The following is a 27141-nucleotide window of genomic DNA, read 5'->3' as shown; positions in this document are numbered from 1 at the left end:
TCTTCCTGGTTTGCAAACTGTTCACTGGAATAAAATCTCTTTTCTCTGAATTTGTTTTTCAGAGAACTTTTGTTCACACTTTCTTGAGAATTCTAAACAAGTGTGGCCAACTTAATGTGGACAAAACCCCACCACAGTTCTCCTCCCTGGCAAGCCTTCCAGTCTCATTAGCGAATACCCCTTAGTTGCTAAAGGAAAAATCTAGGTCCTACCCTTGATTCTTCGCTTTCTTGCACAGTTCACAATCTCTCTGCCTTGTCTGGCCAGCATCTGAATCTGGTTGCTTCTCACCACCTCCTCTGCCTCCATCCTAGTCCACACTACTACCTCTTACTTGAACTTCTGAAACAGCTTCTGTCCTGGTCTCCCTGCCTTCACTATTGCGTCTCTAGACTTCTTTCCCTAGAAGGTGGCCAGAAGGATCTTTATAAAGCATTGATCAGGCAAGTTACTTCCCTCCTCACAAGCATCTAATGGATTCGACCAGAAATGAATTCAAACCAAGATCTTACCATGACTTGCAAGTGCTATGTGATCTGGTCCTTAACCACTTACAGATTTTCTCTCTTTTAGCTCACTAGATAAGCATCCTGCCCTCCATTCTCCCTTTTAGGCATCCTGAGCTCACTCATTCCAGATTATTTTCCTTGGTTATTTTTTATGCTTGGAGCACTCTTTCCCTTGATTTTAATGTGGTCTTTTTTCTTATTACTGAAGTCTCAATAAAAATGTCACCTACTGTACTCCAGCTAAAGCAGCTCTCTAGAACACTGTAATCCCATTTCGTGTTTTTCGTAGTGTATCTGTGCCTGGAATTATCTTAACTGTTTAAATATAGTTATTCATCTCCCCTGGCCAAAGTGTAAAGCTATTTTAGGCACAGAAGTGCTGATGATGTTGCTTGCTGCTCAGTATCTTGATAATTACTTCAACATAATTAGTTTCCTGTAAGATCTTCTGCATTATATTCTGACTAGTCCATCACACAAAAGAGGTTGAGACGCCCTCCTATAAAGGAACTTCCATAGGCCGAATGCATGCCATTTTATATAATTATTGTCCCTGGAATCCACAGAAATAAATTCAAAGAAGCAAAAATAGAAAATTAACAAAAAGTAGGGAACTACTTCATACCCAAACCAACAAGGAGTATTTGCTAAATTCAAAACACTGAGGACCAAAAGAAAAGGTGACGTTGGAAGATCCAACTGCCTATCAAGCTCCAGAATCCGCAAATTCAACTGGAAGGGAGAGATGGAAATGCTCTCGGGCTGATGTGGCTCTCCCCCTGCCCTCCCCCCACGGCTTTTACTTTCCTGAGGCAGGGCTGGAGAAGAGGCTTCTGGGAACCAATGGACCCTTGTAATCCTGGCACCCCAGTCACGTTGGCAATGACTTCTGGCTAACGGAGAACCACGTGGCCATGACTCAGCCCTTTCTTACAACTTATTAAACCTTAATGGAAAGTTATAAAGTAACCAGCTTTGTAATACTGGTCAGTTTGAGAGTAATGGGAAAAGTACTGCTGATTCTGCAAATAAAACGTCTGTGCTCTGCCAAATGGCCGACAGCCCTGAGCATGCAGGTTGAAGAAACAAACATCAGCATGAGAAAAAGAACAAGACCAAGAACATCTCTTGCCTTAAGGCACTGTCTGTACTGGCATTCCCAGAGCCCCTCTGTTACCTAGCCTAATATCTGAAAGGTGAATTTAAAATTTCCACCACCAGCCTGATGGGAAGATGCCAAGTGTGACCAGGTGAACAGAGAGGAGAATGGAGAAAATTGTACCCACACCATGTTTCGGGAATTACAGGTTCAAGAAGGATTGGCCCTGGCCAAAGAAAAGTAATTAGAAAAATTGAATGTGTTTGATATTTTGGAAGGGAAAAGAAAGGAGAAATGGAACATAGTATATAACTGGAAAAATGAACACACATTTTCAAAGATTTAGAGAGTGTAAACACAATCAAAATTTTAAATATTCTACAAATCTTCCGAATTACTAGAGGGAGGCAGGAATGCAGGAGTAGGAAGAGGACCACAAAGGTAAGGAGTAATTTTTTTCAAGGGAATATAAAATGAGGTGAAAGAAAATGAAGTATATTTGTAATGACAGTAAATGCAGTTGGATTCAACTCATCTATACAAAGACAACTCCTGAAGTGGGTGAAATAATTGAACCCAACTATATGCTCTTTGCAAGAAAAACATATTGAATGAAATGACTCAGAAAGGTGGGATTTAAAGGCTGTGCAAAAGTATTGCAGGGAATCTAAAAGAAAGACACACAATTTGAAGTTGTCATATCAATATCAGAAAGTGAATTAAAATTAAAAATCATAAAATTAAAAAGGCTAATGAATTTATAAAATCATAAGTAAATTTCCAATTAAGATATACTGGTCAAAATCTTTTTGAAATTATAACGTAGAATGCAGTATTCAATACAAACTCCTTGGACATGAAAAGGGAAATGAAGAGAAAATAATAATAATGGAAAACTTTGGTATAACCTTCAATATTTAATAGGTCAAATATAAAAACTCAAATAAGATTTATGGGGTCTGAATAAAGTAATGTGATTGTTCCTGTAACTGTGCCCAACTCTGTACCTTAGAAATAGAGGACAAACCTTTGGTAAGGCCCATGGGATATTTTCAAGTGCTGTTATATGGTTGTTCTTAAGGACAATCTCAGTCATTTCTACATTAAAACATTCAGATAAGCTTTTATATTTTTAAACTGATTATATTCCATTCATTTAAATAAAATTTATTAACTAAGGCTGCATTGACAAAAATGTTTAATTCCAGATCTGGGTTTTCCCCATTTCTAATCAGCAATCTTGAGTGTGCTTGCATCTTGGCAAATTATTGTGAGTGTACCATTATGGAGATTCTTAGTAGTGGTGACACTGAGTCAATTTAATCCTGACTCAATTTAATTTTTGAGTGATACTATCAAATTTTACTCCAAACACCATTTGGATCATTTCTTTCAATGAATTTACTGAAATAAATTCTAGCTAATAATGAAAAAAAACTTACTGGCTATTTTTGTTTAAAGTGAAAAAATTTGTTTATTAACAGGCTTTCCAGGAAACTTACTGCATTTATTTATCGTTTCTTTAGTTTTCTAATCAACCCACTTGGATTTTCTAGGTAAATGATCACATCATCTATTCATAATGATAATTTTATCTTCTTTTCCAATTTGTATTCTTTCATTTCCTTCTCTCTCCACTCCTCCCTCTTAAATAAAAACCTCACTGCTTATTGCACAGGTAAAATGCCAGCCTATATATTGACCCATTGCACAAACTCTACCTTCTTCCTATTACTGAGGATAAACTGTAGGATCCTATCCAAAGCCAACTCCTGCACTGGTGCTTGAATTTCATCCTCTCTGGATAACTCAAGTACTTTAATTGTGTATTTGTGCCTTCTCTCCTCCATTGTGAAACCTCATTATTGGATCATACCATCAGCTTATATACTATTACATCTATCTTCTGAAACAAACAAAAAATCCCTTCTTATATCCCTTCCATATCCCTCTACAGATACCACACCATTTCTCTGCTGTCCTTTATAGGAATGTCTATCCTGGCTGTCTCCATTTCCTCAGCTCATATTCTCTTTTTTCCTCTTTTTTTTTTTTTAACTAAAAAAACACAACAAAATAAAACATAGACACAGAGAATTTCACAAAACAAATGTTTGGCTCAATGAATTATTATAAGGTAAACACTCCTAATCACTAGCCTAGACATGAAAAATAGAGTATTGCCAGGATACCAGAAGTTCCACATGGTCCCTCCCTCCCCTTAAAAGTAGCAACTACCCTGACCTTTACAATATTTATCACCCACGTGTATATCCCTATAGGGCTTAGTTTCACCAACACTTAAAAATTTGGTATGTCTTTTAAGTACCTTTTAATCCAGAGAGTCCTCTTCCATCCCTTACTTTTCCTTACATGTAATTTATTTGGTAAAGAACCCGAGTCCTTTGATCTATAAAATCTCCCACAGTTTAGCTTTGCTGATGATACACTTTGGATTTAGTTCAACACATCCTCTGTTCTCTGTGCTTCTTGCAGTATGGTAGCATATCCATGGGTTTGATCAGATTCAGCTTGATTTTCTTAGGAACACGTTAGTGGTGGTGTGTTCTTTCCCCAGGAGGTACCCAATGTCTTTATGCCTCTCTTTTTGTGATATTAATATTAATGGCCAATGACATTCAACAGCTGGATCCCTTAATTCATTGGAGGTTGCAAAATAGGGATATTCCACATCTTTCAATTCTTATCATTAGCTGAAATTATTCTACAAAGAGACATTTTCCCTACTATTTACCGCTGATAGAGTTTATATAAGAAAGGCACAATATCAGTGCCTTGAATACATTTTAATGAACTCCTTGTCTCCACCATTCATTTGAAAATAATTTTAGTCAGAGTCACCTTTAAGGTACCTCTTGCCTAACCCATTATTCTCAGATCTTATGTAATTTAACTCCTTGGGTACTTACTCCCACGTGGTTTCAATTCTCTTCAAAATGCCACATTTTCCAACTGTTTTTCTTACTTTATTCAAGGCCCTTCCCAGTCTCCCTTGCAAACTTCTCCTCTTCCTTACCTTTTAATGTCGGACAGGCCCAGTCTCCCAAATTTATATCCCTAGCCCCAACACGCCTCCAGAATTCCAGAGCCATTTCCAGCATGATGTCTAATATTTTCAGGCTTCACATGGTCCCCCTTCTCCAAACCTGCACCCCTTATTCTTCCCTATTTCAGGGGTCTTTCTCAGCTCCTCTCTCTCCTGGATCCCCAGTTTCAAAAGTTGTCCTTAATGCGATCACTGCTCACCTTCAGAGGCGTGTGTGTTGTCTTTCCTTAGCCCAATCTTGAATTTCTGCTTTACCAAATATAAGGTAGAAAATCAGGCTTATCACATTAATGGCCGTCATCAGGAAGAAGACTTTAAACCAAGCAGATTCTGGATCCTGAGGGATTAAAATCCAAAGTAATTATAAAATTATTGATCTTGTTTTGTGTTTTATAACATTTAAAATACAATATTAAAATAATATAGATTCGACACAGGTCACTTAACAAATACATAGCCAAAAAAAGGTCATCATTTCACCCTACAAAAGTAACCACTTTTTTTTTTTTTTTTTTTTTTTTGTTGAGACAGAGTCTCACTCTGTTGCCCAGGCTAGAGTGGCGTCAGCTTAGCTCACAGCAACCTCAGACTCCTCGGCTTAAGCGATCCTACTGCCTCAGCCTCCCGAGTAGCTGGGACTATAGGCATGCGCCACTATGCCCGGCTAATTTTTTCTATATAGATTTTTAGTTGTCCATATAATGTCTTTCTATTTTTAGTAGAGACGGGGTCTCGCTCAGGCTGGTCTCGAACTCCTGACCTTGAGCAATCCACCCGCCTCGGCCTCCCAGAGTGCTAGGATTACAGGCGTGAGCCACCGCGCCCGGTCAAAAGTAACCACTTTTATCTTTCTACTATATATATGTTTTCTAAACGTCTATTTTAATCAGATATTAAGTTTATATACCAGTTTCTTGTAGTTCTTAATTAATTAATGTATCTTTTTGTTCTATTCTGATCTATTATTTCAACATTTTCAGCACTTTTTCAAATGTATCTTAATGTAGCCAACATATTGTTGTATGACATAAACATAGATAAGTAGACAAAGTATGGTTTTTTATTTTAATTGACAAATTTAACCTATTTTCATCTACTGTAATTATATTTTGTTAGGATTTATTATTGCCATATTATTTCATATTTTCATTGCAATGCTTTTTTAAAAAAATTTTGATTCACTTTGGAGAGATTGAGTTTTCTTCTACTGGCTTAAAAGTTATCTATATTACTCTTTTGATGTTTATTCTTCAGATCTATGCTCAAGTTAATAAAACTATCTTGACAGATCAAATGATATAGCTATAGAGATTTAAAAATACATAGATAAGTATGTCTATTTATAGTAGATATATATTGAAAACTATATTATAATACATAGAAAGATAGATGTATAAATCTTACCAATATTTATTTCTCTTATAGATCTAATATTTGGCAGGCTCTCATTTTCTGTTGGTCCTCTCCTCCATCTCCATCTCCATCCTCATGCAAACAAATGATTTCTATTTTGGCATTTCTTAAAAACTTTTAATTATTGATTATTATGGATCGTCTTTCCCTTTTTTCTTTTACTTTATCCTTGATTTTATTTAAGATAACAAAGATATAATCAAGATAATTAATACTCTTATTTTTCACTTATTTTCTGATTGCATCTCCTGGATTTTTTAAACCTCTCTAATTATTTATTTTCCCCTGAAGTGTGAGCCATTGTGTGGTCTTGTCTTCTTGCGTCCTGTGTTGTTGACAACTTTCAAATGTTGCCTCAATGGGACTATTTTGAACAATGCTGCTATGAGAAGGTTGTCAGAAAAATAGGATGCTTGGTTAAATTTGAATTTCAGATAAACAATGAATAAGTTTTTAGTATAAGGATGTCCCATGCATTTGGGTAATGAAGAAAGTCCCATATTCACGCTGAGAAATTATTCTTTGTTTATCTGAAATTAAAATTTAACTGGGCATTCTTCATCCTTAGGTTGTATTTTTGCTAAATCTGGCTTATGAACATTTTTTGTACATGTTTCTGACTGTATATATATTCATTTATCTTGGAGTGAAATCACTGCACCATAAAGATGCATAGCTTGAGATGCATAATTTACTAGGTAATACCTATTCTCAGAAGTGTTGTACTGATTTATACTTACCATCATTTGTAACTAGTTTCCCTTTGCAGCACATCATGACTAACTCTTGGTATCATAGAGCACCAATCTAGTAGGTGTGCAGAGTGAGCAAGATGTGATTTTTAATTTGCCCTTTACTCTATTAGCTGTCTGGATTTCACCTTGTAAAGTGCCTATTTACATCATTTTTTCTATTGTTTTTTTTTCTTTTTCTTGTTGATTTATAGTTACTGTATATTTTGACTAAAAGCCCTTGGTTAGTTATATGTGTTACAAATATCTTTTCAAACTCAATGACTATCTAATCTATTAGTGGTATCTTTTGAGGAACAGAAGTTCTTAATGCAATCACATTTATCACTCTTGTCTTGATCTTCATGTTAGTACTTTTAATATCTAGTTTAAGAAATAATTCCCTCTGTCAGGTCATGGTCATATTTATTCCTCTAGAAACTCTATATTATGCTACAATTTTTAGATCTTCAGTCCACCTCTAATTGACATTTTTATATATGGTAAGATAAGTTAAATTTTATTTTTCTTCATAAGGATATTTAACCTGGTACCATTTTATGATAAACACATCCTTTCTTCACTGCTCTGCAGTGCTACCTTTGTCATAAATCAAGTATCCATATGTGTGATCTTTTCACACTCTTTAGTTCCACTGCTCTACTTGTGCCAATACCATAAAGTATTAATTTCCATAGTTTTGTAATATATCTTAATATTAGTTAGAGCAACTGTTCCAGCTTTTCTTCGCCAAGACTGTCTTGGTTATTCTTGACTCCTTGTGAATGCATGTCAATTGTATAAAGATCTTTTCAATTTCCACAAAAATAATTCAGGGTTTTGACTGGGATTACATTGAATCTGCAGATCATTCAGGAGAATGGGGAGATATTTTACAATTTTGAGTCTTTTAATATATGAAAGTGCCATCTCCCTCCATTTATTTAGACTTCCTTCAATTTCTCTTAAATCTCTCTCATGTTTTTTTTTAGAGATCATATAAGTTATTCATTAACTTTATTCTTAGATATATTATTTTTTCTTATGTGTTATAAATCGTATCTTTAAAAAATTTTAATTTTCACTGTTTATTCAAATATTTAGAAAGTAATTCATACTAATACATATTTATACAAGATTTGACATTATTCTAAGACCTACTTATTAATTATAATAATTTATAAGTGGTCTCTGATTTTCTTTGAACACCACCTATAAATAATGCTAATTGTATTTCTTCTTTTTCAGTTCTTATTTTTTATATTTTTGTGCCTTGTATCATTTACAAGGACAAAGGACAAAATTTAATATAAATAAATAGTGACAGCAGACATCTTTTTTTGTCCCCAGTCCAGAGAGAAAATGTTCCATATTGTACCAATATGTATGATATTTGCTGTAGGAATTTTGTACCTACTCTTATGTTCCATTAAGGTATAGACAATTTTCATTTCAGCTTTATTTCTTGGATGTAGTCCCAACTTGCCCTAACTTAGGCTCTGAACTCTAATTTTTGTCCCCCTAGCTCCATGAGGTTGTGAAAAGCTCTGCTCAACTTCTCTCCTTTTTGGTTGTCTATTCCAGAAGGAAAGAGATGCTTATGGGGACAGATCACCAAATACCAGAGTAATGTTTATGGCCTAGATTGTGGCCCATAAATTCTCCATACATTGTTATATCTATGTTACCTTCAAACATAAATATAAAACATTTATGCAATTTTCCTTCTAGTCTTAGAGAACTGAGCCAAATTACTGAACTTGCCAATATCAGCAGCTGAATGCCTGAAAACAAGGGTATTTCTTGTTTTCAAAACGTGTGGATTTTTCTACTTATCTTTTTTGTCTTTGATTCCTGTCATAATTTTAATTGTGATTGGAGGATATACTATGTATAACTTCAGTTTTTTTACAATTGCTAAAATTTACCTAATGGCTCAGTATGAGGTCAACTTTTATAAATGTTCTAGGAAACCTTGAAGGAAATGAGGATTCTGTAGTTGCTGAGTGGGGTATTCCATATATGTCAATTAGACCAAATGTGTTGTTCAATTCTTTTATATTTTTCTCTTTAATGCAATGATTAGTAGAGGTGGGATATTAAAGTCTCCCATTATAACTATGCTTTTGTCATTTTTTCTCATATTTTTATTAATATTATATGATATAACAATATTTTACATGCATACAAATTTATAATTGTCATACTTCCCACTGAATTGAATCATGTATAAATATCATTATGAAGTGACTGTCCTCATCTCTAGTGATACTTTATATTTAAAGTAGCTGCTGGTATATCTAATTTACCTACTAATTTTGTTTGCTTTATATTTGTACCTCCTGTTCTATGTTGCCTCCTTTCTTGCCTTCTTTTAGATAAAGTATTCTTACCATTTCATTTTTCTCTCTAATTTATGTATCTTTTCCTATTTTTTAATTATTACCTTAGAAGTTATAATACATATTCTTTTTTAAAATAATTGTTTTATTGTTACAAAATATGAATTAATTAAATTTTCAAAAATTAAATTTAAAATGTCAGCTTTATTTAAATAGCTTGGATAAAAATCTGATATCTGTTGATTATATTTGCCATTTAATTAAAAATTTTTTTATTGTAGTAAGACACACATAAAATTCAACATCTTAACAATTTTAAGTGTACCATTAAATGGTATTAAGTTGTGCAAGCATCTCCACCATCCATCTCCAGAACTCTTTATATCTGGCAAAACTGAAACTCTGTGCTCTTTAAACACTAACTTCGCATCTTCTCCTGCCCCCAGCCCCTGGCAACCACTGCCATTTAATTTTAATACATGATTTTAAACATTTTCAAAGAAAAAGTTTTTGAAACATAAAAAATTTAATTATTTTGATTTTTACCACCTGACTTGTGATAGATACATCAATTGAGAAAAAAATAAACTTTTATAGTTTTTAGCTATTGGTGTTTGGGATTGTTAGCACTGTAGCTGTGTCTATTCAACTCATCCATTGAGTTCCTAATTTTGTTTTTTGAGTTCTCTATTTTTAAAATTTATTTTAGTATTTTTCAAATATCCTATGTGAATTATAACAGTCTTGAGCCTTCTACAGAAACTTTCAAGCTTTGGTATCCTTCTTTTAACAGAGGAAGCATATCAATTTTACAATCTGATTTGATAATCCTATTATCTGTTGTCCTTGGGATCTCTTTCTTGTGCTGTTGTTGTTTGCTGTTCTGCTCATCCGCTTTCACTTTGTCATGGCTCCTCACTGTGCCTGGTTGTCTTTGGTTGCCTGCAGAAGTTGTACTTACAAAACTATTCTAGGGACAGTTTGATGGATGATGCCATCTTCCTCCAGGCAGTGTGTTTGTTTGCTTCTTCCTGGCTCAGTTGGGGGCACTAGTACTCCTGAACCACTTTAAATTAAGGCTTGATGTTTTCTGTCTACCCAAATGACTCCAAGCAGATCACTGAGGACTGGTTTATTTCTGTTCATCTTTACACCTTGGGTGCAACTCTTAAGAGGGTCTCAGGCTAAAACACTTTAGTTTTCAGGGCCTCACCCTTGGCAGGCCCTGGAGAGCTGCCAAAAAATCAAGAGTCCACACCCTGGCAGAAAAGTAACTCCTGATCCTTTGCCTAGTTTATTCCATTCCTAGCTTCTCCCACATATTGCCTGTTACAGCTTTCCATCTCTTTAGTTCTCTGAAGTTTCACAGAAGATTCTTTTTTCTGTTTTTTCAGCCTTTTCAATTGTCTTTATTAAGAGAATTGGCTCAAATTACTTACTCTTCCATTAATGGATGCAGAAGTCTCGCTAATTCTCTTTTTAGCTGTATTTAATATGAAATTTTTAATTTCAATTTTTATAGTTTTAATTGCCAGAAGTTAGATTTTATTCATTGTGAAATCTCATGTTTCTTATTTATATTTTCAAACCCCTTTTTTACTTCTTTAAATATAGCATCAGTTTCCAATATCTGAGGGTCTCATTCTGTGAGGTTTTTTTTTCCCTTAATTTCATCTAACTCTTACAAATGATATCTTATTTCTTCAAGTGTTTTGTGGTCTTTGATTGTGACATTTTATTCACTGAAACTATATGCGTAAAGAAATTCTGGAACATGAATTCAGGGTGTGTTTCTCCAGAAAAATTTTATTTGCTTCTACTATATTAGACATTTGTGGACTACTTGAAACTCACTTCTTAGCTTGTGGCATTTGGAACAAATAGAGTTTCAGTTTGGGCCTCAAACCCTTATGAAAGTTGGTTTATTGTTTCAAATGCCCAGAAGAATCTTTATTCAGTTTTCCTCTCCCTCTGAAGCCGAGGTCGAAGCAAAGTTAACTTACTAGGCACAGACAACTTCGGACAGTTGTGGAGCCACATTTCCTCCCACATTTTGGAAATTAGCAGAGAAGTTAGCTCAGCTAACAACTTTTGGAAGTCAGCTCTGCGTATCTGAGGAAGAACAGGCTGTAGCAGGCAATATGCTCAGAAGAAGAAAACAGGTCCTGGTCTCCTGGAGTTTTACCCTTTCTAATGAGGCCACTTCTCTGATCAGGGAGCTTCCATGGTTCTAGTGATGTTTTCTACCTTTTTGATACTATAAGTATGCAGAGTGTGGTGGTGGAGAGCTACTCTCTATGGGAAATTTGGCAATGGTGCATGCAGACTGTCTCTCCCTGGCCCAACTATGGGACAAAGAGCATTTGGAAGAATTGCCTACACGCTATTAATTCTTAGATTATAAGGTTTCCTTCAAATAAACTATCTATGATTCACATGGTGCTAGTGGTATGAGGATGTAGTCCTTTGTGATTACAGATTTATTCCATCATTTCCATTCTGACTCTTCTTTTGTGGATGGTTTTAGAATATTACTCTCATCTTCTATAATACTTGTTCATTATAACTGAAGATAAAGATCATCCAGTATGGGCAATGACCCAAGGCAGGCAGTGGCTTCAATGGTCATTTACCTCTCTGGAATCAAACTCGTCTTTCAGGTTTAACCTCTGAAATATTCTCTTACTTTTTTTTTCCGGATGAGGCAATGCATTTAAAATGACCATTAAAATTTGCTAGGGCATTTTAAGTGTTCTTAACAGGAAGATTTCAGATAATTTTATCCACGATTTTTGTAGAAACTGAAGTCTGCCTTCATAGAAGTGATTCTTTTGGTCATTCTTTAACTCTATTTACTCCTGATTTTTCATTCTTTTCCTAACAAAACTGTATCTTGTTACTTATATTACCACCCACCCAGTCAAATTCCTGTTTTGATCAAACCAAATATTCATTATTAGAGATAACAAAGGTCTGCTTCTGTTCCAATAGCCAATGACTGAAGAGTGCCCAACACAACTAATTGGTAAATAATGAGAAAGAAATTGTATTATCTGTAGATTTGGAGGTATGCCACATTTGACCAAGTTAATTTTCACATGACACAAAATCTCACAACTCACCTCCTGCTGGTATCTCCTCTGCAGTTTTTCATATAGGTATTACCTTTTTTCTCTGTACTGTTCATATTGGAAAAATAACTATGCATGTTTCCATGTTCCTTACCCGACTAAGGATCAATCCAGTCAAAGTGGAAGAAATTAGTGCCCCTGATATTCCAATTAAAGATGTAAATCCTTTAAGAAATCCATAATATCTATACAAAAGAACAATAATACACAAATGTAAAGCAGTACAAATGTTGCAGGTAAGGCTAAACTAATGAAATGAAGTTTAAGAGAGATAATTGCTGATTTTGTGAATTAACCATTCCTACTTCTCAAATTCCACTAAAATGTCAGAAACAGTATATAAATATAAGCAACTTTCTAGTTTCATCACAAAGTCAGAAACATTGGCATTAGCAGTGAAGAATATGAAGATATTAAGAAAATAGGGCCACATTTAGAGTAAAATTCAGCAGATTTAGGAAGCACATAAATACAGTTGGGAAGTTCAGAAGGTGATGTATATTGGTAATGAGACTGATTTGGGGTTAATAAAAAATAGAAGGGCTCTGTTCACCTAGTCTAGTCCCTCAGTAACAGAGCTACTGACCCCAAGTATTGCTCCCAATATTCAGGCAAGGAAACCAGAAGCCTAGTTTACAAGCAACTATGATTAGCCAATCCTGGATGGTCAAACAAATTTCAACAGGAAATAAGCTACAAAAGCAGGGAAGCCACAGGATAATAGATAAAGAAGGGGTCAAATCCATCAGCCATGAAGAATAAGGAAATGCCTTTTGGAGAGCAGCATAGTGTTGATTAATCAAAACATGAGTTCAGTCCAGGACTAGGAGTCTGTTTTTCCTGCCCTGCAGATTTTACTATTAAAGTTTTGTGTTTCCAGGTTTTCCCTTTTATTAGAGGGAGAGTTTTTTGTTTGTTTCATTCTGTTCATTTTATTTTATTTGCCTAGGTTTAGCCCATTCCTACTCTGCCTTTGCATGTTGAATATGGGAGGAAGTGTATAGTTTGTTTAATAATTTATGGGTCCGTGGTCAGAGAGGAGTCACATCTGGACCTAGAGTTCTTGGATGTGTCACTGGGTAGAATTTGCGTTGTCTCTTTTTGGGGGAGCTGCAGAGTGTGTTCTAATGTGTGAAGAACATCATTTATGGTTATGAACAGCCACAGGTGTAGACTGTGGCAGAAACTGTAAATTGTCCCCAGTATTCATTGTTCCTTTTTTCATTTTAGCAATACAACCCCTGGAATTTAGGTGGGAATTGGGGTTCCTCATGACTTTTATGAGCCCTTGTCACTTTTATCTTCATGAGCCTCTTATAAAGGTCATATATTAAAAAAATATTAAAAATTTTATTTTATGACTTCTGTGGTATAAAGACAAACACATTAACATTATACATCAAGATATTTTCTTCCCACTGAGTTTCCTGAGGGCAGACAAAGATATATTCTTCCACCTAAGTGTTTATTTTTTCTCTTCCAATTTTAAAATAAATTAAAACATTTTCATGGGTTCCTAAAAATATTGTAGGCCTTAGGTACTGTGCAACTGGTAGAAATATGATTATCCAGTTAGTAGTGCATTTTAATTTACATATATTCTACACCCTATAAGGTAGTATGGTTTTTCTATTTTTTTATTTTTTAAAAAATTTTACCTTATTTCTTTTCCTTTTTTTTTAAATATAATTTTTATTTCAAAATATTGGGGGGTACAAGTGTTCTTGTTCCATGGATGAATTGTATAATGCTGAAGTGCCAGGGCTTTTAGTGTGCCCATCACCAGAATAGTGTACACTGTACCCAACAGGTAAGTTTTCATCCCTCACCCCCCTCCCCCCCCTCCCCTTCTTAGTTTCCAATGTCCTTTACACCACTTTATGACCATGCGTAAAAGCCTTTAGTTCCTTATTTTACCTTAATTCTTGAAGGACTTCTAGGTTAACCATGATTTTCTTTTTTACATTTTAGAAGTATCAGTCAATTGGCTTCTGGCTTTCATTGTTTCTATTGAGAAGGCAGCTGTCGGTCTTATTATTGCTCCCTTGGAAACAATATGCCTTTTCTGTGGGACTATTTTCTTAAATAATGTTCTCTTTGTCTCTCTTTCTCTTTCTCCCCTCTGCCCCACTGGTTATTAGCAGTTTTGCTATGATGTATTTAGGTGTGGTTTTATTTCTTATTTGTCTTTTCATTTATTTTTTATTTATAACATTTTAATAATTGTTCACTTCACAGATTCAAAAGCCTTTAGCATGCTGTGGTTGTGGGAAAGGATTTCATCTATTTTTACTTAAAAGAGGTGCTTTTATTACATGATCAGAGATACAAACAGAATTCTCAGTGTCAAGAATCCTGAGTGCCACGGACAGTTCCTCTGAAATTCTACATCCACAGGATGGAGCAGTTCACCATTGTTAGGGTGGCCAGGTGAGCACTTCTTATGCCCTTACCCCTCACACCACCCAGTCTCCTAACAGTGACTAATTGATATAGGAAATCAAAACAAACTTGAAGTTGCTTTAATGCAAGACAGTTTTCTGAACAACACTCGGATCTAAATTTGCTTATTCTTCAGCTACAACAGCCCATGGTGCAAAAGCATTTTGCAAATTTAATAACCACCATAGTAGACTTTCAATTTTTTTGATTTTATACTTTGGTGTAATATGAACGAGTAAAACCTGAACAAAATTCAGATATCTGAGCTATGGTTCAGTCTCACATGGAGGAAAATTCAAGAGTGTACAATCTATGCATCAGTCAGGAATAATTAAAAGCAATTAAAATTTTTATTGCACCCTCCCTTTAAGAATGCCAAGGAAACGCCTTGTTAATACATCACAGAGCATCTTAAGAATCCTCTATTCTTTTCCCCTCTTGATAACCCCCAAAGAAATGGCAGCCACTACATTCCTAGGCCTTCTGTGTCTCACTCAATCTCATTTCTCAAAAAATATTCTTACAAAACTACATCTGTGTGACTCCTTTTCTTTCTTCCAGACCTCTTTTCTTGCCAGCTCTGTTCTGCCCAAACAAATGTAATCCCTTTACCCATTCTTCAGTTCTAGCAAAGATCAAATTCCCCTAAGGGGATAATTTAGACATTTTATCTACTAAAGGAATTCTCTTTAGCAGGCAAAAGAGGTCTGTGGTTAGGAACATTCTTAGTTAATTAAGTTTTGTCTCCATCTCATTAAGAAAAAAGGGTTTAATACAAATTGATAAGGTTGAGACATAACATATATGCCTTAAAGATAGAGGATGAACAAATAGAGACCAAGAATTTTCTTAAAATTGTATATTAGTATACTCACTCTGACTCTAGAAAATTACCTGGCTAATACGGAATTTAGGCCTGTTGGAAGGGTGCAACTGAGGCAAAGTCAGATGTTACCCAAACCATTGCTAGCTGAGATATTTCATATCCTACTAACTAGGTGCTGGCAAACAGCACTAGTGAGAAAGTGACTACAGCTAGTTAGCTTTGAATGCAGACATGTCCAGGTGTGAACCCTCACTCTACTTATTACTAACCATGTGACTTTACACAAATTCGTTTCCCTGGTCTTTTGTTTCCTCATTCACACTATGTGGATAATATTATCTCACTCACATTGGGGCACAACAAGCATCTAAAAAGCACCCAATAAATGGTAGCTATTTATAATTTTATATCTATTCATATACGAGGGCTGTCTGGAAAGTATCTAGCCATATAACTGTTCTCATTATATTAACAATGGCTGGATACTTTAAGGACAGCTCTTGTATATATAAGTGTTAGTTTTTATGTTTTTTTAAAAGTGAATATGATTCAGTTGATATTGTACATTCCCTATCAAATAATCTTTTTATGTCTATACAATTCCAAATAATTGGAACACCTGCAGGTATTTTTAAGGCAGGTCTTGGAATTGAATAAATCAAATGGATACATGTCCTAATTACTCTGGCACTCACTTTTTGCAGATCTGGTGGAAAGATTCTTTACAGAATTGTAACAACATGAATTATTCTTGGTTGAGTTTGCCTTTCTACCCCACTGCTTTACAGAACTTCAGAGAATTCTGTTGATTTTGGATTATGTTCTCCAAGGAGTGCTAGCCCCACAAAGTATAATACAATATGAACAGTGTCCCCTAGGTGGTGCAAAGGACAGAGCTGCTTCTGTTAGCCACACTTATTACATCTCTAAAGAAGGCATAACATACTGAAAAGAGCAAAAGTTTTGTGCCAAGAAGATCTGGATTAAAATTGTAGGTAAGATTTTAAACCAGTGGTGAAATCTTCAGCTGAAAATTTAGGCTCTGAACCTCACTTTCCTTAGTTGCAAGATAAATGTGACTTATTGATGGGTTGTCATAGGAATTAATAATATGTAGACATGTATACAATAGCAATAGTAATAGAGAGTAGCTAACACTTATATAGTGTCTGTCAGAATATGCCATGTACTATTATATGTACTTGAACTACATTAACTTATTTAATCCTCTTAATAATTCTGTGAGGTAAGCATTCTCTTATTACCCCCATTTTATACACGAGGAAACCAGCACGGAGAAAGTAAGTAATCTGCTTGAGATAAATGGTCTTGCTAATATTGAAGTTCATCAATCTATCTCTAGAAACTGTGCTTCTAATCATTGAGCCATACTTCTCCACATATCTATGACAGGTACATACATTTATATATATCATTAGGTACCTAATTATTAATGATTATGCTGGACTTACGTAGATACTTCTTCACAACTTTTGGCCTACTGGCTATGAACTATAAATAACTGAAATCTTAAAACACCTTTCAGAGCTTGGATTCAAGAAAGAAAGAAATTTTTAAAAACCCTACCTAGTAACTGGTAACGATTATCAAAAAAAGAAATCAAGAAAATAATCCCATTTACAATAGTTACAAGAAAAATAAAATACTTAGTAATAAATTTAACTGAACAGGTGAAAGACCTGTGTGCTGAAAACCATAAAACACTGATGAAAGAAATTGAAGAAGACACAAATGGAAGGATATCCTATGTTTGTGGATAGGAAAAATGAATATTGTTAGAATGTCTGCACTACCCAAATCAATCTACAGATTCAATGCAATCCTTATCAAAATTCTAATAATATTTTTCACAGAAATAGAAAAAAAAATCTTAAAATTTGTACAGAATCACAAAAGACAAGACCCTGAATAGCCAACAGTCTTGAGCAAAAAGAAAAAAACTGGAGGCATTATACTACCTGATTTTAAAATATATTTCAAAGTTATGATAATCAAAACAGCACAATACTAGCATAAAAACAGACACATGGACTAATGGAACAGAATAGAGAACTTAGAAATAAATTCACATATTTATAGTGAGTTGATTTTTGACAAAGCTGCCAAGAACACACAATAGGGAAAGGACAATCTCTTCAATAAATGGTGTTGGGACAACTGGATATCCACATGCAGAAGAATGGAATTAGACCCTTCTCTCACACCACATACAAACATTTACTCAAAATAGATTAAAGATCAAACATAAGACTGTAAACTACAAAACTACTAGAAGAAAAATTAAAGGAAAAGCTCTATTACATTGGTTTGAGCAATGATTTTTTTTTTGGATAGAACCATAAAGGCGTAGGTAACAAAAGCATAAATAGACAACTGGAATTACACCAAACTAAAAAGTTTCTGCACAGGCAAGGAAACAAACAACAGTGTGAAGAGACAGTCTACAGAATTGGAGAAAATATTTGCAGACCGTAGAGCTGAGGTTAGTACCCAAAATATATAAGGAACTCAAACAGCTTAAGAGCAAGAAAATAAATAACCCAATTAAAAAATGAGCAAAGGACCTTAGTAAACATTTCTTTTTGTTGTTGTTTTGAGACAGAGTCTCACTCTGTCACCCTGGGTAGAATGCAGTGGCATCATCATAGCTCACTGCAACCTCAAACTCCGGGGCTCAAGCAATCCTCTTGCCTCAGCCTGCCAAGGAGCTGGGACTACAGGCATGTGCCACAACGCCTGGCTAATTTTTCTATTTTCAGTAGAGACAGAGTCTCACTCTTGCTCAGGGTGGTCTTGAACTCCAGAGCTCAAGCAATCCTCCTGCCTTGGCATCCTAGAGTGCTAGGATTACAGGCATGAACCACTGTGCCTAGCCAGACATTTCTTAAAAGATGTACAGATGACCAAGAGGCATATGAAAAAAATGCTCAATACCACTAATCATCGGAGAAATGCAAATGAAAGCCACAATGAGATATTCCCCCACTTTAGAATGACTGTTATCAAAAAGACAAAAGATAAGTGTTGGTGAGGATGTGCACAGTCTTGGTGGGAATGTAAATTAATACAGCCATTATGGAAAACAGTATGGAGGTTCCTGAAAAAATTAAAAATAGAACTACCATATGATCCAGCAATTCCAGTACTGGGTATATATCCAAAGGAAGTGAAATCAGTATGTCAAGGAGATATCTGTACTCCCATGTTTATTGCAGCATTGCTTACGGATGAATAGATAAAGAAAATGTGGTATATATATGCAATGGAATACTATTCAGCGTATAAAAGAAAGAAGTCCTGTCATATGTGACAACATGGATGAACCTGGAAGACATTATATTAAGTGCAACAAGCCAGGCATAGAAAGACAAATGCTGCATGATCTCATTTACAAGTGGAATCTAAAAAAGTTGAACTCACAGAAGTGGAGAGTAGAATGGTGATTACCAGACACTGGTGGCAGGGGAGAGGGGTGGACTGAGAGAGGATGTTGGTCAGAGGATAGAACATTTCAGTTATACATGAGGATTAAGTTTAAGAGATCTATTGTACGTGGTCACTATAGTTAATAACAATGTATTGGAGTCTTGAAAATTGTGAAGAGAATGGATTTTAAGTGTTCTCACCACCAAAAATGATAAGCATGTGAAGTAATACAAATGTCAATGAGCTCGATTTAGCAATTCGACAAAGTATCCATAAAATAAATGTATACAATATTTATTTTATTTGTTAATTAAAAGTTAATAAATTGTTTGAAAACCCTACCTGGGAGCAATATCTAAGGCATTTATAAGTGCTCCACCCAAGGAAAAGCTGCTTGTTGCACTAGCAAGGATCAGTAAAATCACAGTGCTTTGGAAGCTGGCAGTCAGGTAAGGCAGGCATGCACTGAAGATGGCAGGAAGGAGAAATCCTGGGGAGAGATTCAGACAAAGCACTCAGGTGCATCCTGAAGATGGGGGTGAAGTAACCCCCAAGTGCTTGAATGTTCTAGCTGTTACTTACCTAGTATGGTGAAGAGTTTCCGGATAGTAATTATGCTAAAAATATTCCTGGTCAGGAAGAAGTCCGATATCTGACCTGCTAGGATACCACAGATCCAGGCAAACAAATAGGGAAGGGCAGACAGCAGCCCATTCTGAAAAGGAAACATTATTCTGAGAGTGAATATGATGGGAATAATCCCTACATTGAAATTCAGTATCTAAAATGTGTGCTTTCCAGGAAACCATCAACATACAACACCAGAATTACTGCTGGGCCACACTACCCAAAAGAAGGAAAAAAATCATTCTGAGATCACTAATATTTGTCATAAACTCTCAAGTTTTCTTTTAGCATCATGAAACCTGAAAGCATTGTGTAATAGAGAAGAAGACTACATAGGGAATGGGAAATACTGGCCCTCAGGAAAATGATAGAGAGGATAATGATACAATTGCAAACATGCATATGGTGCTTTCCCTGGACCAGCTGCTATTAATCCTTGCAACAACTCCATGGCCTCATGGAAGATAAAATTTAAGTCAGAGAGAGTTCATATGACCTCACTGTTATGACAATCCCTTGGCTGGTTTACTGGGAATTCATTACAGAAAGCCACAAAGCGGGAAGCCTAGACTCCATTTCTAAAGGAGTCTTGTCAGGTTATTACAGTATCAAACAACAGGAGGTTCTAGGCATTAATGATTCTCTATGTCAGATAAGCAATTTGTGTGCCCATCCCTCAAAAGCAAGACCTGAGTCCCGAGTTCATAGCCTAGACACATTGCCTTGCCCTGGAGAGAAGATTGGTAAGAGCTGAACAGAGGGCCAGGGTCTGGCTAAGTGATTTTCAGGAAAGGATCCTAGTCCCCATAGGGAATGGTGGTGCTGAGCCCTAAGTAACACACAGGGTAGTCATATAGTGAATGGGAGATAGAGAATGTATCGAAATACGGGTACACGTGGACTGTTGTCGGAGTGCCAACACTCTGTCTATGTCAACACGTTTTGTTCTGGGCAATGTTCACAAAAAAATCAGAAACAATGAGTGTCCAGGTAAAGAGCACTTGCAAAACATGTAAGGGCTGAAACTGGGGTGTTTCGAGACAGAAAAATGAACCCAGACTCCTTCATAAAGTTGAAAAGAGAACAGATGGTATACTTACCTCTCTTATATTAACATGAAGCACAGAGTTGATAAAAGTTGGGGTGTAGATAAGCATGGTGTTTTTTGTCCAGGAATAAGCAAGATTACTAAGGGTAATAGCCCAGACTGGAAGCGACTTAAGCATATCCTTGATAGGCAGAGATTGTCTACTTGAGCTGACCTGGAAAGAAAGGAATTCATTAATCATTAGCACATAAGGACAAGTTGGAACGTTTAGTGTGGAGCAGAAGCTGGGAGATGCCAATGTGGAGCACTGTGTTCTACCTGGTGGTCGAGGGAGGATGTGATGTATTCCTTCTCACTGATGCTTATACATGGGTGGTTCTTGGGGTCATCATAAAACTGAACGAACCAGAGAAGACATAGAGCACAGCCACAAGCACCTATCAAAGCAGGACAAGTTAGAATTGGAAGTTTCTGTTTGTAGTGGGTCTCTTTCCCAAATTGGCATTTTTCAGTGTATCACTCTGAGAACTTAGACCTTCTCTTTCTTTTTTGAAATGGCAACAAGGCTCACATTTTTGTATCCACAGCTGCCTCTCCCTACAGAATGAATTCTACAGAAACGGTGGTAAACGCTTTGGCTCCTGGCCTCTGCCTGCCTCCACCTGTGACAGCTGTGCCGCCCTGCCCTCAGGCCCTCATCTTTTCAAATTCCTACTGTGTTCCACCTTGAGAGAATTGCACAGCTGAGCCTGCACAGGGCTTGACAATCACACAGTTTCAAGAGCTTGACCTCTGCCATGTTCCTGAGCTACAGCACAGGCTTCAGGGATTATCCAAGGTCTATTAGAGTTTGCCAAATTGAGACTAGGGGCATTAGAGACAGAGAAATGAACCCAGACTCCTTCATAAAGTTAAAAAGAGAACAAATTGTATGCCTACCTCTCTGATATTAACATGAAGCATGGAGTTGATATTGCAAGCATAATGTTATTTGCCCATAATCGGGTTATACTAGTAACCCAATTATGGGGAATCCTCTGTTAGGACAAGAAGTACGTAGTGCTCACTAGTCACTCTTCCAGAAATTCATTCATTCATTTGATAAATAAATGACCACTATGTACCATGCACTTATTCAAAGTACTGCAGATACTGCAATGAATAATGGACAAAAATCCCTGCCTTCATAGAATTGACTTTCTAGTGGGTGAGAAAGATTATTTTACTCAACCCTCAAAAAAATTCAGATAATGCCATCATTATCTCTTTTTCAAATTGAGAAAACTGAGACTCAGAAAGATCAAGTTACTTGCTCAGGGACACATGGTTAGTAAGTGGTAATTGACCCTTAAGCATGAATTATATTGTTCAGGGAGGGAATATAGCCCTAGAGGAGGAGGCTGTGGCAGAGCTCTGAAGATAGGGCAAGTAGAAAAGGGTAAGTTAGCAAAAGAGACTGAGAAAAGATGGCCAGAAGGATGAAGTCCAATGCAGGGAGGGCATACTCAAAGAAACTGAGATGAAAAGGAATGGCCTGGAAGCTTTAATAAAGAATCAGGAGGAAATTCTGGACACCGAAAACATGATAATGGAAACGAAGAATGCCTTTAATGGACTCATCAATCGAGACATGACCAAGAAAGAATCAGTGAACTTGACAAAATGGCAATAAAAATTTCCAAAACTGAATTGCAAAGACAGAAAAAGAATGAAAAAGACAGAATAGCCAAGAAATGTGGGACAATTGTAAAAGGGATAACATATATGTAATGAAAAATACCACAAGAGGAAGAAAGAAAGAAACTGAAGAAATACTTGAAGCAATAATTACTGAGAATTTCTTAAAATCAATGATAGACCTCAAACTATAGATACAGGAAGCTCAGAGAACACCGAGAAAGATAACAAAAAATTTACACCCAGGTGTATCATATTCATCTGCAGAAAACCAAAGACAAAATTTTGAAAGAAGCCAGAGGGAAATAATGACCCAAAGAGTCAGGTTTAAATTTAGAATTCTTAGATTCTGCTAGCCACAAATCTCTGGCCACTAGTCTGAGGCTTGACCTCTTCTATTCCTGCCCAGATCTACTCCCCATTAGGAGTTTTGACTGGATAGGTGTAGAAACCCTTACCTTCCCCATCATGCACCATTCATACCCTCTGCAAGTAGTCCTTCCTTCCTCCTTTGGCCAACCCCTAGTGCAATGGATATTGGGAAAAGTCCTGCTGGTCTGAACAAGCCTTGGTTCTATTATGTTATTAAATATGAAATGTTCAATTTAGAATCAAAAGTTAGTTTATTATATCTCAAACAAGAAGCAGTAAAATTAATCAAAGTATGCACCTAAACTATTGACAGTTTTGTCATCTTAACGGTAGCTTGTTTATACCAGCAGCAAAGAAGCCTGGAGAGTGAGTGGTGATGCAATTACAAAAGGCATTTTCCACAGTTTGTTGAGAATTGAATATTTTTCCTTGCAAGAAGTGGTCCAAAGCCTGGAAGAAGTGGTAGGTAGGCAGTTGTTGCAAGGTCTGATGAATATAGTGGATGACAGAGAGTTTTCAAGTCCAGCCTCTGTAGTTTGAGCAGCGTTGTTTGTGTGACATGTCATCCAGTGTTGTCTTGCAAGAGGACAGGCCTGTCTCTATTTACCAGTCTGCTGCTTAATCACAAGCATCCTCATCATTTCATCCAATTGGTTGTAGTAGACATCTGCTGTAATCGATTGATCAGGTTTCATGAAGCATACCAGAGTTGGACCAACAACCAGACACCATTAGCTTTTTTTGATGAATATTTGGTTTTGGACTGTGTTTCAACATTGCATCTTTATCTAACCATTGTGCTGAATGCTTGCAATTGTCAAAAAGAATCCATTTTTCATCACACATAAAATATGGTGTAGAAATGGTTCACCTTTCTGTCATGACAGCAAAGAAAGGCAAGTTTCAAGACGATTTCTCTTCTGATGCTCATTTAATACATGTGGTATCCATCTATCCAGCTTCTTTACCTTGCTGATTTGTTTCAAATGGTCCAATACTGTCGGAACAGTAATGTCAAACCTTGCTACTAATTCATGTGTAGGTGGAGATAGAGTCTCTTCCACTACAGCTTTCAGCTCATCATTATCCAGTTTGGTCTCAGGTCACCCATGTGGCTCATTTTCAAGATTAAAATGACCAGAATAGAATTTCTCAAACTATCCTTGTACTGTGCATTCATTAGCCACATCCTTCCCAAACACTTCATTGATATTACGAGCTCTCTGTGCTGCATTGGTGCCATGATGGAAGCCATATTTGAAAATAACACAAATTTTTGACTTATTCATGGTTTCACAAAAATTTTTCTAAAAAAAGTTTGAAAGATAATAACAAGCAAAAACGTGTGTTTGAAAGACTGAGATTGTGCCTTCACAATAAAAATAAAACAAGAAGTGTCAATGTGAAATGTCAGAGTTATCACCTGTCAAACTTTCCTCAGGAAAAAAAAAAAAACAACTTCCCTTAGTATTTAAGGAAATTGGATATTTCATACTTAAATCATTCCAGATTTCATACTTAAAACATTTCAGGAGTGATAACTAGAAGGAAGGTCATGGGCTCCAATGAGCCTACTGTCTTGGCCCGGCAGACTCCCTGCTCTATGAAGAGAGAACCTGCCTGGAGAGAAGCCAAAATGAACTCTCTACAATGTGGAATCCAGGGCAAGGGCCCTCTTGCCTGGGCCTAGGGCAGCTCTGATGGAAGCCATAGGTGATCTTGACAAGGGCGATGTTGATGGTACAGTAGGTCAAACACTAGTCAGATGTACATTGAGGAGAGAATGAAAAGCTAGGAAATGTGGGCAGTGAGTGCAGATACATTGTACGATAATTTTAATTATCAAAAGGAGGTTACTTGAGATAGAATACAGGGGAAAGGAGCCATTTTAGAGATTCAAGAAGACTTGAGAAGTTTGAAGTAGTCTTTGGAGACAAATGGCAGGACGATCAGGCCATTTTAAGCTCAAGTGCAAGTGTGTGACACAATTTGCTCTATTTGGTAATCTCTAGCAATTATTAGCTACTTAGACATTGTTTTATTCTTTAAAACACTATCTATTAAGATTTGTTTACCTTTATTGGCAAGAATATTCAAATGGAGTTTAAAAACAATCTTGGCTTTAGTTTTGCCTCTGCCACTAACTTGGGCAGGTCACCTGACAACTGTGGGTGTCATGTGACTCACAGTAAAAGGGTTATGGGGGCAGTTGTCTAAATCCGTATATCACTGCCGTTTAAGCCCTTTTCCTCTATTCTCAGTGATAAGTAAAACACACGTGAGGCACTTCACCATAAAGCTATATTCATAATATAATGAATATAGTCCCTTTGAGTTTCATGGGGCCACCCATGATAATTGCAAGTGGCTACGCTATTGTACATAATCTTGTATTAGGAGTACAACATGAATATTGGATGTCATCCAACCCCTGCCCAGCAATATGGGGCAGCATTAATTACTGAAAAGTTGTCCTTATATGGAGCCGAAACCTCACCTCCCTGTAATTTCTGCATGTTTTGTTTAGTTTTGTAATGCAGAAGAGGTGTGCATTTCTCTTATATGACAGCTCCACAAGACATGCTCTCTCAAGTTTTCTTTTCTTCTAGAAGGCTAGGCAGTCCCAGTTTTCTCAGCCCCTTTCCTGATACAGTGTTTGTGTTCCATCACTAGATTGACCATTACCTTTTTCTGATGACTAATACAGTGATTAAGAGCAATGGAATTTGAGGATGGAAGACATGTTTTCACATTACAGCTCTGCCATCTGCTCACTGTGTGTATTGGATAGCTTATGTTTGTCTCCATAGATGTACTGTCCACCCTTCATTCTGCTCTGGCTACAGATGGTTGATTTGGGTGAACGTCAGTAAGCCTCCATGTGCTCTGCTTGCTAGTTGGATTTGGCCAACAGAAATCTCAGGCAGAGATGAGAGGGAGAGAATTGAGTGAGATTAAGGTATCTTTTCAAACCCTAGTTCTTTCCCTCCTACGATAGCCTCAATCTAGGTGTCCTTGTATAAAAAATCATGGGTCCTTTCAAGGCATCCTGCTCTATAGGACTCTCTCGTAATGGATTCTGATAACTACTTCCTTGCTTGTCACCTTTGGACCTGGGGATGGTACTAGCTCCTATATTGCTGGCCCCAGGTTACTGCACTATCCCTGTGATCCCACCACATCTCATGCCTACCTTTATAAATAATCATTTTGTAAATAAATCCTTCTGAATTTACCCTGAGTATATGACTTTGGGCAAGTTGCCTACACCTTTATAAGTTTCCTCACTTGTCAAATGGGCATATAGCACCCATCCACAATCCCTTATTCACAAATCTGAAACCAAGATCTGAAAGACAAAAGTGATTTTATAACTTATCTGTCAACCTCAATTTTTTATAGTTTTTTTATATATTCCAATTTGTATGAATTTCTTTTTTACTACATAAATTAATGTGTTTGATTATGGGGTGGTGCTACACATAATGCTTGGAGTGTTAGGTATAAATAGTATACTCATCATAGTATCTTTCTGAAATCTGAGAAGTTATCACTTGATAATCCCTTTCCCGAAGTTTCATATAAAGCATGTATCTATAGTACCTACATTATAGAATTATAAGTTATGTACAAAAATACAGGTACAGTTCTAAGCATGATGTTTGTTTGAGATAGGAACTTAATGAATGTTGACTTCTATCTCTCCTTCAGTGGGGTTCATGATTTTTAATATTAACCTTATATAAATTATTATATTAGGTTTTTATTTTTAATTTTTTCTTCTTAAATTCTGAATAATAACTAGGACTTTATAGAATGAGACTCACCAAAAATATAGAAGACCATGGGCCAGCCCAGAGATTCACAGATGACTCCAGTCACAAGCAGGACAATGAAGGGTCCCAGCATAAGCCCTAATCAGAAGGCACAAAGACCACCCCTAATTAATTCAGGCATCTGAAAAGTAGAGATAATGTGGCCTCATTGTAGCAATGAACAATTTTCTGTGAAATAAATCTGTATAGCATAACGCCAATCAGAAGAAAAGGGAATATTTGATTTTCTCTCTCTTTTTTTTGTGTTCTTTAAGAATACCTTTTCTCTATTCTAGACAATTTTCTTATCTTTAAAGAAAGAATACTGAAATAGATGATTTCTAAAGCCCTTAACAGTTCAAAACACACACATTTCTTATGCTCTAGGGAAGAACGTGACACAGTGAGATGAAAGTGGGATTCAATCATTCTAGGCTCTAAGTCCTTACCTGATAGACTCATAGAAGTAAGTCGGCCTCGTTCCAGGGGAGGAGCCCATTTGACCCATACTTCGTGCTGAGCTGTTATTACTGTTGCCTGAAATGAGAAAGATTAGGACATTTGAACTCTAATACTTTCTGTGAATTTAAGCCTT

General features: G+C 36.2%; 1 protein-coding gene and 1 long non-coding RNA gene across 2 annotated transcripts in view; one reads left to right on the top strand and one right to left on the bottom strand.

The window, feature by feature from the left end:
* LOC138399176 (uncharacterized) overlaps positions 1 to 27141 on the top strand; it is a 71702-nt gene that overhangs the window by 4163 nt on the left and 40398 nt on the right. The window contains exon 2 of the long non-coding RNA XR_011236084.1: positions 14531 to 14722. This is a non-coding gene — a long non-coding RNA (uncharacterized lncRNA). The remainder of the gene's footprint in view (positions 1 to 14530; positions 14723 to 27141) is intronic.
* SLC17A1 (solute carrier family 17 member 1) overlaps positions 1 to 27141 on the bottom strand; it is a 49427-nt gene that overhangs the window by 6794 nt on the left and 15492 nt on the right. The window contains exons 5-12 of the mRNA XM_069493774.1: positions 26996 to 27083; positions 26559 to 26645; positions 21001 to 21119; positions 20735 to 20896; positions 19590 to 19722; positions 19350 to 19497; positions 12387 to 12477; positions 4876 to 5012 (exon numbers count right to left, since the gene is read on the bottom strand). Of these exons, the coding sequence (XP_069349875.1) occupies positions 4878 to 5012; positions 12387 to 12477; positions 19350 to 19497; positions 19590 to 19722; positions 20735 to 20896; positions 21001 to 21119; positions 26559 to 26645; positions 26996 to 27083 (963 nt within the window). The 3' untranslated portion in view covers positions 4876 to 4877. The remainder of the gene's footprint in view (positions 1 to 4875; positions 5013 to 12386; positions 12478 to 19349; positions 19498 to 19589; positions 19723 to 20734; positions 20897 to 21000; positions 21120 to 26558; positions 26646 to 26995; positions 27084 to 27141) is intronic.

Source organism: Eulemur rufifrons, chromosome 18 (genome assembly GCF_041146395.1).
Source record: "Eulemur rufifrons isolate Redbay chromosome 18, OSU_ERuf_1, whole genome shotgun sequence".
NCBI classification, from domain to species: domain Eukaryota; kingdom Metazoa; phylum Chordata; class Mammalia; order Primates; family Lemuridae; genus Eulemur; species Eulemur rufifrons.
The sequence above is the reverse complement of the archived record's forward strand: the minus strand, read 5'-3'. Positions and strand labels throughout refer to the sequence as shown.